At 39.0% G+C, this 15,235-nt stretch overlaps 1 protein-coding gene across 5 annotated transcripts in view; it reads left to right on the forward strand.

Moving 5' to 3' along the window:
- LOC106091953 (tubulin monoglutamylase TTLL4) overlaps positions 1-15,235 on the forward strand; it is a 179,011-nt gene that overhangs the window by 77,877 nt on the left and 85,899 nt on the right. For all 5 annotated transcript variants that reach the window (XM_059364274.1, XM_059364270.1, XM_059364272.1 and 2 more), the window contains exon 5: positions 4,745-4,931. In XM_059364274.1, the coding sequence (XP_059220257.1) occupies positions 4,745-4,931 (187 nt within the window). The remainder of the gene's footprint in view (positions 1-4,744; positions 4,932-15,235) is intronic.

A 15,235-nucleotide genomic window follows, 5' to 3' on the forward strand; every position in this document is an offset into this window, starting at 1 on the left:
CGGGCGGCACTCAATGCTGTGCAAGAAGTATTCTGCCTGTTCCTTAATGGAATGTTAGTGGGCAATTATTCAAAGATACTTGGCGCCACATTTGGCAGCATTTACTTCACAGGAGTAAAAATAAATTCATAAGTCGCTTTCCGGCAGCACTATGTCCAGCAGCCGTCCCAACCACCAAGGAAAGCGGGCGCCGCCCAGAAATATCGATTAGATCTTCAAGTTCTAGTTCCATAAAAGTAGGCCTTTAGATAAGACGGTGTATCAGGCAGACCACCACAGCATTCATACGATTCAGCCACCTTAACTCCTTTTGGCAAGGGAAAACGCCAACATGCAGGATGTGTGCCCCGCATGCAACCAGGGACCACACGCCACAATTAATTTGTCTACCAGACCACTCTGGAAGCATCTAATTTAGCCAATGATTGTTGGATGAAGACGGAAAGTTGTTATCACAACACATAAATATGGTGACAAGCTGTGGGCCATAATTGTGCATTATTAAAATACAAAAATTAAGACAAACATTACAAAAGCAACAGTAAACATGTTTGTAAACTTTTTTTTATCAACTTTAATAACTTCTTTTTGCTTACTTTTCCATTTTATGTTCTTTTCCCAAAAAATAATAGTAAAATGTTTACCCAAAATAAAACAGCTGAAGCAAAACAGCTGTTTTCGAGAATTCGAAATTCACTCTCCCCATTCAATCAGAATAGAAGGATTTTATTCGAGGGAGAAATTAATTCCCTGGGAGTTTATTCCCAGGGAGTTTTCAGAATTGGGCTGTATGTTCTAAAACATGTAAATATCGCAGCTTAATAAATGTATTTATTAAAAATGCAGAAGGACGCCATTAATCGGTCATGAATATAAAGAAATAGCAATGCAAAAAATTATACTTGCAATACTTGTACTATTCATTGATAAATTTGTTTTTGTTGTTTTTTTTTTGATTATTTTTACATTTATTACTAACTCAGCGCAGCTAATATTGGAAACATGTCTGGTATTTACGAGTCAATAAAACAAATTAGCGGGAATAATATATCGCCAATGGCAATAATAAAAGATGAATACGGATCGAAATTAACAACACAACAGCAATTAGAGCGATGGTGCGGTTTCTTTAGCTCCGAAGGACCAGCAACCGAGGACGTAAGCTTCAACGCTCTAAATTACCCTGTGTGCCGAAACCCACACAGGGATATATCTACCCATGCCTCACCCACCTGCGAAGAAATTGAGGCCGTTATGGTCTCACGTCCACCTATGGCGCTGAACGCCTGGGTTCGAATCCTGACGAGACCATCAGAAAAAAATGTCAGCGGTGGTTTTCCCCTCCTAATGCTGGCAACATTTGTGAGGTACTATGCCATGTAAAACTTCTCTCCAAAGAGGTGTCTCACGCCGTTCGGACTTGGCTATAAAAAGAACGCCCCTTATCATTGAGCTTAAAACTTGAACCGGACTGCACTCATTTATAAAGGGTGATTTTTTTGAGGTTAGGATTTTCATGCATTAGTATTTGACAGATCACGTGGGATTTCAGACATGGTGTCAAAGAGAAAGATGCTCAGTATGCTTTGACATTTCATCATGAATAGACTTACTAACGAGCAACGCTTGCAAATCATTGAATTTTATTACCAAAATCAGTGTTCGGTTCGAAATGTGTTCATTCACCGTAACGTTGCGTCCAACAGCATCTTTGAAAAAATACGGTCCAATGATTCCACCAGCGTACAAACCACACCAAACAGTGCATTTTTCGGGATGCATGGGCAGTTCTTGAACGGCTTCTGGTTGCTCTTCACTCCAAATGCGGCAATTTTGCTTATTTACGTAGCCATTCAACCAGAAATGAGCCTCATCGCTGAACAAAATTTGTCAAAATTTGAACACATTTCGAACCGAACACTGATTTTGGTAATAAAATTCAATGATTTGCAAGCGTTGCTCGTTAGTAAGTCTATTCATGATGAAATGTCAAAGCATACTGAGCATCTTTCTCTTTGACACCATGTCTGAAATCCCACGTGATCTGTCAAATACTAATGCATGAAAATCCTAACCTCAAAAAAATCACCCTTTATGTGAGAAGTTTGCCCCTGTTCCTTAGTGAAATGTTTATGGACAAAAATTGCATTTGCGATGGTCTCACTCAAAACGGCGAATCAGACGTTCCTGGGAATCAAACGCTGGTCCCTCGAAATGGAAAAAGAGGATCATGGTCACAATCTCAAAGAAGGGTAACCTCACCCAGACTAAAAACTGTAATCCCCACATTGCTAAACGCAATAAATAAAGTGATGGCAAGTCTTCTTCTGCAGCGTATTTCACCTGCACCTCATCACACACCTATACCTTTTATTCATCGACTTCGAGCGTGTTTTTGACACAGTTTCGGGAAGTTCAATGTGGAACACGCTCTTGAATAAGGGAGTCTCTGAAAAGATTGTGACACTATTTACGGAGAAGTTTCAGTCCCTTTCAATGGAAAAGAGCGGCCAAAGTAGGCCTGAAAATAAACATAGCAAAGATCGAGTTTATGGGGATAGGACCATCAAGTCTGAAACCGCTCGCTGTGGACGGCCATGTCATTGCGAATGTTGATAACTTTTCCTATCTTGGCAGCAAAATAACAAAGGATGTATAAACATGACTAGAAGCGTTTTCTTAAATTCAATATAGTTTGGAGATGCAATGACATCTCACGTAGTACAAAAGTCACAATCTTCAACAGTATTGTGAAATCTATTTTACACACAGTTTTTCTAAATCGAAAATTATTACTACGAAATTGTTTTTTAAAATTGTGGTCGCTACGGGATCCAGGAACTGACCCATTGGTCAGTTGAATTACCAACACACTATTTATAGGCCGATCCCTATCTTTCAAAGCCTTCAAAATTTGTCATTGTCATTGCGAATATCTATGTAAGTTTTAAAGTGATAGCTTTGGAGAATCAGCTTAAGTATTTTGGTATTTTGTGTCGATCAATTTGTTCTTTACGAAAACCAATTGAAAAATTAAACAACTATAAATGTTAAATATTTAAAAAAAATTATGCCGCTAATTTCTCCTCCGAAATGAATTAATTTGATCGCACACCCGTTTTTAAAAATAGCATGCAACTGTCTGTAGAAGTCCTAAAGTTTTCCTAATTCGGTGGAGATAAAATAAGAAAAAGTGGTAGAACTAAACATCAGAAATACGAAGAGATTTCCACTTTATTGCAGTTGTAAACTTTTTGCTTTCTTTGGCCACTAATTTTTATCGGTAGATGAAATAAATAAACAATTGATCTCAAATGGCCTAGCGACAACCGTAAGTGTAATATAAAACTTGCTCTCCTAAATAAAAGTCTCTCTACTTATATTATTTTAACAAATTTCCTTACTAAAGGTGGTTATTAAGACCTTTTCACTGTAGAACCAAAAAATAAAATTTAACATTTTTTGACAAAATATTTCACTCTGTCCAACACTACGGTTAAAGCCTACAGAACTAATAAATTTCTACTAGAATCAACGCTGCTTGCTATTGACTGATAGATTTCGATTCTAACTCACTATGAGCTCCGTATCAATTGCCTTAAATACTGTATTGTGCAATCCCATGGCAGCCGGTTGTACATACCGGATTCACCCGATGGAGTTCTTCATCGGCAAGGGCTGCCACCTCAGCGTATAAAACACTTCTACAACAACAACAACTGCAACTGCATTGTGAGTTATGAAATTCCAAGGAAAAAACGAAATAGTTTCATTAGAAATAATTATTTTAAAATGTAAATAAATTTGGGTGATTCGGACTTTAAAAAAGTCATTAACACATAAATACGAATGGGTAGAAAAATATCCAAGAATGGATCTGGCCTAGAAAAAGTTCAGCTCGAGCTAGGAAAGGGGTATCCTAATTAAATTCATGTTATGTTGTGGGAGAAATTGCCTTGTCGAAAGTCGGAAATTTTTATATCCAAAAATAGTCAACAAAAATTTTTCTCAAAATTCTTAGGAGTGAGATTTCTGGAATAAATTTGCATTTGATGATTTCTATATTTAAAAAAATAATTTGTGGTGATAAGCCAGCAGGTACTATTTTATGTCAATGTAATTAAATCCACCATTCTTCGCTAAATGGTTATAAAATATTAAAAAAATAATTTTTTTGTTGTAAATACATTGTTATTTTTGTTTTTTTTTAATTTTTTAAAAATTTTCTTTAACAAAAATGGGGGAAAAAAAATTAAAAAATATGAATACGTCATAAATTCTCTAAATTCTGAATATATGAAATCGCATCCGAATTGGACAAATTTTGGCCTTATAAAATAATTTCGAGGTAGGCTGGGAAAAAGTTTGTCTTTAGAAATTTTTTTACTAAAATATAGCGTTAAGAAAAAAATCATTAAAATGTCTTTAGGAAAAATTGTAATGAAATGTTGTCTTTAAAAAAATTATTTCAAGGGGGATCCGGACCGGGCTGAAAAGAAAGTTGCGCTGAATTATTAAAATTTTGTCTTCAGGAATTTTTATGAAGTTATGTCCCTAAAAATATTACGCTGAAATTTTGTCTTAAAAAAATTTCATTATAATTTGTTTAGAAAAAAATAAATAACCAAACTTCAGACTCGTTTTTGATTATTCATTAAAAAATTTACTTTATTTTTACTTTTACATTTATTCTACGACATAAATGCAGAACGAACTAAACAGTGTTTTTTGAACTTTGTTACAGAAACCAATGACTGGATGGGCGTTTGGGGAAAACATATGAAGTCGCCTTGTTTTAAAACGGTGAGACCGTACCAGAAAATAAATCATTTGCCTGGGTCTTTCAAAATTGGGCGGAAAGATTCGTGTTGGAAAAATTTAGTAAAACAAATGGCTAAGCATGGCAAAAAGGAATTTGGATTTATGCCGAAGTAAGTACCTGAACTCCTTACTGTAAAGATTCGATTTCTTGTTACTACGAATTTTTTAAAAGAAAAATTGAGAACTACAAATGTTTCATTTTTCTCTATTATCGCCACTTGAATCGTCACCACATATCATTTCAAAACAACAGCATCCAACACTATTCATTGAAAGAGAGTATGGCGAAAGCCGTGCATTGCATGTCTTTTGGTAATCTCACTTAACACTCTCAAAGGCAACGAATATGCAGCGAATGGTTTGAATCATTTTGGTGTTGTTCGAATAAAGCCTAATAGATTTCAAAGTGAATATTATTAAATACTTTGTTAATTTCTGTTGTACCTATCACCGTAGAATGGGGAAATGTATTGCGGAAGAGAATGCCAAACAAATTTTGGATCAAGGTGTCTGGGGAGCCGCTCTGCACCCAAAAGAAACCAAATCGAAGATATAGGCCAAAGCGAGATTTCAATAAAAGGGATTTGGGAGCGGTGTGTAAATTTGATTGTTCATTATAGACTCAATGGCTAAACTGAATTTCATGAAGTTTTCACAGTTTTGTAGGTTGATCTGGAAGGAGGTTATATAATTTTTTGATATCGGAAAGGGTTCTGATCCTTCTTCTTACCCCAAAAGCAACACCCAAACATAGAAGTGGATCGATCGGCACAATGTTTAACTCAAATGAAAGGTATTTGGGAGTAGAGTACGAATTTGATAGTAAAAATTGGTTCCAAGTAACAAGGTAGTCGCTCCGACCACAAAACTCCCATAAATCATCCATATTGGCAATATGGGACTCAAATGAAAATTATTGGTGAGTTGAATACGAATATGGAATTAAAATTTGGCATACAGACTGGGCAGACAATATGGGACTCAAATGAAAGGTATTTAAAAGTAGTGACTCAAATGAATGGTAATAAAAACACACCACAAAAGCCGGACAATATAGGGCTCAAATGAAAGATATTTGGAAGTGAAACACGGATTGCATGTTCGGTAAGTAAGTATGTCCTTTTTGGGTGTGGCGGACACCCAGGCATTTGATCCTAAAAGCGGATACCAAGTTTGTGTTTTACCTTCCTTCTTATTGTTTTTTGGGGTGGACGGCTTTTAGGGGAGGGTACGTCCCCTTCCGATATCAAAAAATTATATCGACTATTGCTCCTTATAAACCAACTTACACAATCTGTGAAAATTTCTGATTCTGTATGTTAGGTTCGCAATCTACTTAAAGTATTCATCACTTGATCCCCACTTTGTCATGATTGGTCAGTTAACCTATCTGGGGTGGTTTTAGGGGTGAAAGCACCACCCGGATACTTGGACACAAATTTTAGTTTTATATTTGTAATCTAGTTGGGGCGGCCCCCTTTTTCTTGGACTTCATTTTTAATGTCATATTCGAAGTAATGCTATTATATACATATATGACAATATGAAACTGAAATGAAAGGTATATAGGAATAGAGTACAAATATCATCTTAAGTATGCCGTAGATACTTGGACTCAACTTTACAACGGACACTTCCGTCCGTCTGTCTGTTGAAATCACACTACAGTCTTTAAAAATAGAGATATTGAGCTGAAACTTTGCGCAAATTCTTTTGTTTGTCTATAAGCAGGTCAAGTTCGAAGATGGGCTATATTGGACTTTATCTTGATATATAGTCCCCATATAGACCGATCGGCCGATTTAGGCTCTTAGGTCCATAAAAGCCACATTTATTATCCGATTTAACTGAAATTTAGGACAGTGAGTTGTGTTAGGCCCTTCGACATCTTCGTTAATTTGACTCAGATCGGTCCAGATTTAAATATTGCTGCCATATAGACCGATCCTCCGATTTAAGGTCTTAGGCTCATAAAAGCCACATTTATTATCCGATTTTGCTAAAATTTGGGACAGTGAGTTGTGTTAGGCCCTTCGACATCCTTCGTCTATTTGGTTCAGATCGGTCCAGATTTGGATATAGCTGACATATAGACCGACCCTCCGATTTAGGGTCTTAGACCCATAAAAGCCACATTTATTATCCGATTTTGCTGAAACTTGGGACAATGAGTTGTCTTAGGCCCTTCGATATCTTTCTTCAATTTATCCCTGATCGGTTCAGATTTGGATATAGTATGGCAGCTATATGCAAATCTAGACCGATCTCTCAATTTAAGGCTTTGGGCCCATAAAAGGCGCATGTATTGTCCGCTATCGCCGAAATTTGGATCAGTGAGTTAAGTTAAGCCCCTTGATATACTTCTGCAACATGGCACAGATCGGTCCAGATTTGGATATAGCTGCCATGTAGACCGATATCTCGATTGAAAGTCTAGGCCCTATAAAAGGCGCATTTATAATCCGATTTCACTGAAATTGGACACAGTGACTTATGTTCGGCTTTTCGACATTACCTCATTACCCCTAACACTTTTGAACACAGATGGAGGACAAGATAGTAATGGTGCTGAAATTGTGGAGAACAAAATAAAGAGGGAGCCGTTTAACCACTAGCTTCAGTCGGGAGGGGGTTTGGTTCTATTTTGATCTCTCAATCCATACATCCGGATATAAACAAAAATTATTCCAGATTTCCTAAGTTTTAAACACAAATATATGAAATTTAGAATTTATGTTTAAACTTGGGAATTCGTTCATTATACAACCTCATATAACTTTACTACCAATTCTATCTAAAAAGTTATTTCCGAGGGGAATTTGATATGAAAAATTAGGTCTCTTAAGAAACTCATCTCTCTTGGAATTGATTTTAAAAAATATGGACATCTAAAGACCAAATTGGGATTTCAAAGCTTAAGTAATTATAACCTTTCAAATATGCAACATTTTAATCCGAAGGATTTGTTGACTCACAAACGATTTTATCCTTTTTGACCACCGATGATGATATTCGCCGAGGCCTCAGGAGCATTATGGGGCGCAAAGCTCGACCTTGTGAAAAAGATGGAAATCCCACAGCTCACAAAGGCGACGGTCTTCATCAAGGATGTGGGCGGCGAAATCGCGACGGAACGCATGATGGAAATCGTAAACAAGCAAAACCAAAATTTGGCCGTGGAGAAATGAGAGGTTTTCTATAGAGAGAAAGGAACACACCTTGTGTTGGCATTGATCAAGTCTCCGCGACAAGCTTGGCTAAGACAAAAAGGCATGACGTACTACGGGGATATGACCGTCTTTTTCAAGATTGGGAAGACAAGGATAGGCAAACGTTGAACCATCAGTCGGTGCAGTGCCGGGACACTCAATAACGCCTAACGGACAGGGGGCCGACGACGGCATTATCACGACTCTCTTAATATTGGAAAGACTAGGATAAGTAAAGATCCTAATACTAAAACATCGGGCAGTGCAGGGGCCAGAGTTTCAACACAGTCTAACGAACAGGGACACGATGACGGAACCATCGACGACTTTCTCGAGATTAGGAAAACTACGATGGATAAAGATCCTAATGCTGAAACATCAGACTGTGCAGTGACAGAGTACTCAATGCCGCCTAACGCACAGAGAGCCGACGATGAGACCACAACCTGCTCCCAAGAAGCCAATTTATTCAAGGTTTGGTAGCATAGTTTTGGCAAAGATCCTAATATTGGAACATCAGGCAGTGCAGGGATGGTAGACTCAATACAGCCTAACGAACAGGGACCCGATGATGGAACCATTACCGAATTTCTGAAGATTCGGAAGACTAGGATATGCAAAGATCCTAATATTAAACCATCAGGCAGTGCAGTGACGGGAAACTCAATGGAGCCGAAGGAACAGGGAGCAGACGATGATATCATCACCCACTCCCAAGAAGCCCATCTAATGGAGGACCAATGATTGAGGTCATCCAGAAAAAAATCCACCGGAGCAAGACAGCTACTCACTGAACTATATAACTACCAATTATTCTACGATAACACTGGTACTCGGCCGAGGACTGATCCAATCCTTAGACCAGTACCGGTGGACCTGGTCCTTTGAGACTGGATAAACCAAATGCTGAGGATCAGGTGGAGACATAAATATAAGGGAGAAATTGGCACAGGTCACGCCACAGGGATGTATTTTATCGCCACTACTATGGGTGACCATTACGCCGGTCACCCCTCCGTAATAGGTGACCATTACCTATTACGGATGCTGACTGAGGAGGGATTTGAAACCATCTGCTATGCAGACGATGATATAATACTTCTAAGGGGTAAGGATCCGAATCAGCTATGCAGAAGGGCCGAAAGGGTCTTGCATATGGCATATGACTGTGTTAGACCCAAGGGTCTCAATGTTAACCCAGAGAAGACAGAAATATGCCTGTTCACGAGGAATACGAAGGTGGGCCGATTTAACGCGCCATGTTTCCTCAATAAGACGATATCTAACGGGGCGACACACGTTGAAATAATCTTGGATAGGAAATATAATTGGAAGTGTCACATTCAGAAGCGTACTGAGAAGGCTCACAGATGTTGAGCACTATTTAGGCGGGCTGTAGGCTCGAAATGGGGCCTGAATCCGGGGGTAGTACACTGGCTCTACAGAAGCGTGATAAGACCAATACTTACTTACGCCTCAGTAGTTTGGTGGAATGCTATGGAGAAAAAGTGCAACAAAGGCAGACGATTTGGTGGTGAAGGCCAGTGAACTGCCGCCGATAAACTTGGTTAACCCGAAGCCTTTCGGGTCGACGCAGTCCGATTAAAGGGTGTGGGCGACAAACACTGTGTGCATGTAACACTGTGGAACAGCGAAACAGTCGGTAGGACGGCGAAAATCCTATGGGGTGATCCGGATCGTGAGAGGATGAGGCTATTACTAAAAAGAAGTAAGAAGGAGGTCAGCATAACTTTTGTTGTCATAATGGGACACAAGGACTACGAGCTCTCTCATGCAAAATCGGTGCATGAACCAACTTAGGGGAGTGGTATGGAAAACAATTAAGGATTTTATAAGTCGCACGGAATTCCTAACTTAACATTTTCTTTTTCTAGGTTACTTTTAGTTTTTAGAGCGCACAACAAGTCGATTACTGACTTAGGTGTATGTCTGTAGTGGCGTGGGGCATATTAATATCTGCACCCTCTTTTCAAACTAACGTAAAAAGGTTCCGCAAATGTCGATGGTAGGAATTGAACCGGATGCCTTAGTTACAAATTGCATTATTACCACCACCCACTGAACTACTGTGGTTGTTGAAACTACATCAGCTTAATTGGCACTAGAATTGATTTGCGTGTTGTTTAGCAGGTTTAGCTGTAGACAATTCAACAGAACAATGTAATCAGGCTTAACATTGGATGCTTTGCTCTGATTGGTGGACAGCAAACATAAAGGGGAACACCCAGCAATCCCTAGGCCGACATGGATTTATATCAAAAATAGGTAATGATGTTTTTTCTAGATCTGGTGTTTTTGTATCCGAGAAATAGTAGTTTAAAGCAGAGTTGCTATATGACCATGGATTATATCCAAAAAGGTTCTGCAAAAAATGGGGAAAAAAAAGAAATGTCCTCATTTACGGGTAACTTCACGTTCCCGCAAATGAGAAATTCGGCATCATCAAACCTTATGTTCCTGAATATTTCTGAAAATAATGCCACAATCAAATAATTGATCCAAATCTCAAGGAAATTCTTATCAAAATTAGTGCACAACCAAGACAAAATTACCAAATTTGTTAGATCTGACTCATGCTGTTCGGTATTTCTGGTGCTAAATTAAAACATTCATTAGCACAAGAATTCTAAGAACTTGTCGTATCAAAAAAACGTAAATTTTATATTGTGATAAATTCGTAATTTATCACTTGGATGCGTTTTAAATCATGTTGTTTCCCATGCAAACTCTCAAGAATAGGCCAAATCCTTGGATTGAGTGAAAAATCAAAAATATGCGAATCACCTTTCATCATAATCCCGGGAAAAATGCATAATTTTTACCCCCATAGCAGGCGTATATAAATATGGTCCGATTTCGACCAAATTAGGCACGGACATTGAGTGGTCTAATAAGTACAAATCATTGGTCAATTTTGTAGAACTAAACTCTTAAATTTTATAGAACACGAAAAGCTCATCATAAGGTACAGTGTCAAGTTACTCTAAATGACGTTTTGAAGCAAATTGAAGACATCAATCTCAAATTTCGAGAAGTTTTAAAAAAATAGGTCCCTAAGAAGATCTGCTGAATCACATTCGAGTAGTAGAGGCTCAAGAGAGAATGGAATATGCTACTATCATCGCAGATTTGAAGAAAAAACACGTAAGTGTCGACCTCCATGCTCATATGGAAGCTACTCTTCGGGAAACTTCCAAACCGGTCGCTAGAGGCGTCATGCGATTGGGAATGCAAAACAAATCACCTCTTCATATACGACAAGTCAGTATGTAAGCATTTTCTTGTGGATACAGGCGCCGAAATTTCTGTCACACCTGTTCAGAAAACCAAGAAAATTAAAAGTTCGAAATACAAACTTTTTGAGGCTAATAGACCATTTAGACCATTGTTTTAATGGTTTCTATTCAAAGTCAACAAAAAGTGCGTTGTTTGCGCTTTCTTTTTTGGTCTTAAAATCTAAGTGAGATTCCATTGCAGAATATTGTCCGGCTTTAGACCATAGTTTAATGCTTTCTATTCAAATAATAGTATAGCGAAAATGTTGTTAATTCATTTGTAGTTTATTCCAGACTAACTGGTAAATTTGAATATGAGTACAATGTAATAGCGAATACAATAAAGAATGAAATATCAAAAAAGGAATAGTAAAAACTAATATACACAAAAGGGAATAGAGAACACAGTGTTGCAATACAAATAATGGTTGTGACTACTTCGTACTTTCCAACACCTCCCCTCGAAGTAGGACGTCCTCTATAGAATCTCGGCCACGCCCAGTTCTCGAATATGTTGTTGATGCTTACTGGAACCAAGGCCCTTCGTGAGTACGTCAGCTGTCATATCTTCGGTCCTCTTGTACTCCAATTTAATATAACCAGAATTTCGGTACTGTTGCAAAAACTGATGTCGGACGTCGATATGCTTGGTACGAGAGTGGTATCCGACGCTTTGTATCAATTTCTGGGCACTCTGACTGTCGTTGAAGATCGTAATGCAGTTTTTCGGCAGTCTGATTTCCTCAAAGATTCGTCGAAGATACAAGGCCTCATTTGAAGCCTCTGTAATAGCAAGGAGCTCTGCTTCTGTGCTCGATAAAGCCACAGTCCTCTGTTTTCGAGCTTCCCAACTGATTGCTCCGGAAGACATTATGAAGGCAAATCCTGAGTAGGAGCGTCTATCGGAGAGATTGGAACCCCAATCAGCGTCCACAACCGCATACAATTGAATGTTGCTTTTGGTATACTTTAGTCCATGATCGATCGTCCCTTTAAGATAGCGTAATACCCTCTTGGCGGCCTTCCAATGTTCAGTATTGTAATTCGAATTAAACTGGCTTAAGAAATTTACGGCGTACGCTATATCAGGCCGAGTGCTGACTGCTAAATACATAAGGGCACCGATCAAGCTTTGGTAGGGATGTTTTCGCATTATTGTCGCATCAGGTTCTAAAGGCTTATCCAATTTACATTGTTGTTCTAAAGGTGTCACAACCGGTTTGCAATTTTGCATGTTGAAACGTGCAAGAACGGATTCGGTATATTCCTTCTGCTTTAATGACATTTGACCATTCTCCAAATCCTGGTCAAATTCTATGCCCAAACATCTGCTGACCCTCCCAAGGTCCTTCATCTCAAAGGATTCTGCCAAAGACTTCTTTATGTGGCATAGCTGTTCCTTATCGTCCGTGGCTATTAATAAATCATCAACGTAAACAGTGACTAGCGTGATCTTCTCACCTTTCCTGTTTATGAATAAGCAAGGGTCCTGTTTCGATGGTATTAATCCAAGTTGTTGTAATCTGTGACTCAGTTTCTGGTACCACAGTAGGCCTGATTGTCGTAGACCATATATTGCCTTGACGAGTCTGCATACTGGATTTTTATATTTCTTCAAATTCCTGAGCCACGCTTCCGCAATTTCAACGGCTTTCTGATTCTTCTCCTTGCTTGTTCCAACCGTTTCTCCTCGTGACAATTTGTGCAAGACTTCCTCCAAATAATCAGGTACATGCATGAAGACTCTTTCCTTAAGATCTCCATTCAGGTATGCTGTCACAAAATCCATCTGATGGATTTCCAGGTCATTTTCGACAGCTACAGCAGACATTAGTCGAATGGTCGACGATCGAACGACGGGTGAGTAGGTGTCCGAAAAATCCTCCCCTGGCCGTTGGGAGCACCCTTTTGCGACTAGACGAGCTTTCTTCTTATCGTCCATTTTAGTGCGAAAAACGAATCTATTGGCAATCACCTTCTTGTCATCTGGTTGTTCGGTAATTTCCCAAGTACCATTTAATATCTGTGCTAAAAATTCGTCTTCAATTGCCAGTCGCCATTTGAGACCATCTGGGGAATTCATCGCCTCGCCACAGGTAGTAGGTTCGTCGTTAAAAACGGCATTAATGAATTCGCAATCTTCAAACCCCTCGAAATCATCCATGTCCTCTTCACTATCCTCTATGGCGTCAGCATTTGTGTTCTGGGTCTGAAATGTATCATTCGCGTTTTGAGATGATGTCTGGGACTGTCGTTCTCGCTGTTCCGGGTACTCCTGTTCTCCTATTGGCATTTCATACTCGTATTGTGGCTCCAAGTCTTCTCTGATTATTGGCTCAAACGCTTCTCCATAAAAGTCTTCTGTAAACTTGACGTCACGGCTAATAATTACATGACGTTTCTTTGGCGACCACAAACGATATGCTTTCGCCTCTTCAGAGTAACCCACCAAAATACATTCATCAGAACGCGAATCCAATTTCCCATTCGTCTTATCCTTGATCAAAACGTATGCCCGGGTGCCAAAAGTTCTCAAGTGTTTAATCGATGGAGTCTTACCTGTCCAAATCTTTATTGGTAATTTTCCATTCAATGATCTAGTGGGACATCGATTTCTTAAATAATTAGCGGTGTTTACGGCCTCCGCCCAAAATACCGGAGGTACTCCTGCCTGTTTCATCATGCACCTAGCCATCTCTAGCAACGTCCGGTTTTTCCTCTCCGACACGCCATTTTGTTGCGGCGTATGAGGTGCCGTCAACCTTCGTCTAATGCCGGCCTTTTCCAGGTAATCATTGAATTCTTTATTTAGATATTCGGTGCCGTTATCCGATTGGAGAAATTTAATCTTTTTGCCAGTTAATAGTTCCGATGAACTCTTAAATTTCTTAAAAGCACCCAGCACGTCAGATTTCTGCTTCAAGAAATGGACTTCACAGTATCGAGAATAGTCGTCGATGAAAGTGACAAAGTACCTTGCGTTCGAATGTGAATTAACTCTCATGGGGCCACAGACATCACTATGAACCACTTCCAATAATTCACTGGTACGATTATCACCTCGACTGCTGAAACTATTTCGTGTCTGTTTCTCACTCAAGCACACCGCACATGTTGACAATCGTTGGCCTTTCTTGATTTCAATCCCATGTGCGCCCTTAGTATCGGCAAGCAATTTCAAATCATGTTCATTAAGATGGCCTAATTTCTGGTGCCACAGGTCGATCTCACCTATTTTCTCTTCAGCTGAATTAACAGAGTCAATCGAGTTTATAAAGTAAAGGTTACCTTTACGAGTTGCTCTGCAAACTTCATTTTTACCGTCCATTATAAAGGCTTCATCCCTATGGAAGTGCACCTGGTATCCCTTATTCGTCAGTTTTGAGATGGACAGCAAATTGGTGCGTAAATCTTTAACATACATTACGTCTCTTATTATAAAAGGTTGCATTTGCCCTTTGTTAGCAACTTTTATTTTGACGTCACCAATACCAGATATTTCGCTCATCTCACCGTTTGCCAAACATAAGCTTTTCCTTATGCTTTTCATTTTAACAAACCCTTCTTTGTATGCGCTCATATGAGAGGTGCAGCCGCTATCCAAACACCATTCGCTAGAGATGTCAAAACAATTTAATGTCACATCAACACAATTAAACAGCGACTTCTCTTTTCTGCCCTCGCTCTCCTCAGCATGGTTTGCGTTTGATCTGCAGTTTCTGGCATAATGCCCAAATCTTCCACATTTGAAACAACCCTGTTTTTGCCTTTGCTTTTGTGCCTTTGCATTTTCGACTTTATCCTCTCTCGCTACTCTTTCAAATTTTCCGTTGACGTTGTTTTTCTTTGGCCTTACATACATTGCATTTTGCTCATCTCGTTCTGTTTTTGCTTTACGTGATTGGTCCT

This window comes from Stomoxys calcitrans, chromosome 3 (genome assembly GCF_963082655.1).
Source record: "Stomoxys calcitrans chromosome 3, idStoCalc2.1, whole genome shotgun sequence".
NCBI classification, from domain to species: Eukaryota; Metazoa; Arthropoda; class Insecta; order Diptera; family Muscidae; genus Stomoxys; species Stomoxys calcitrans.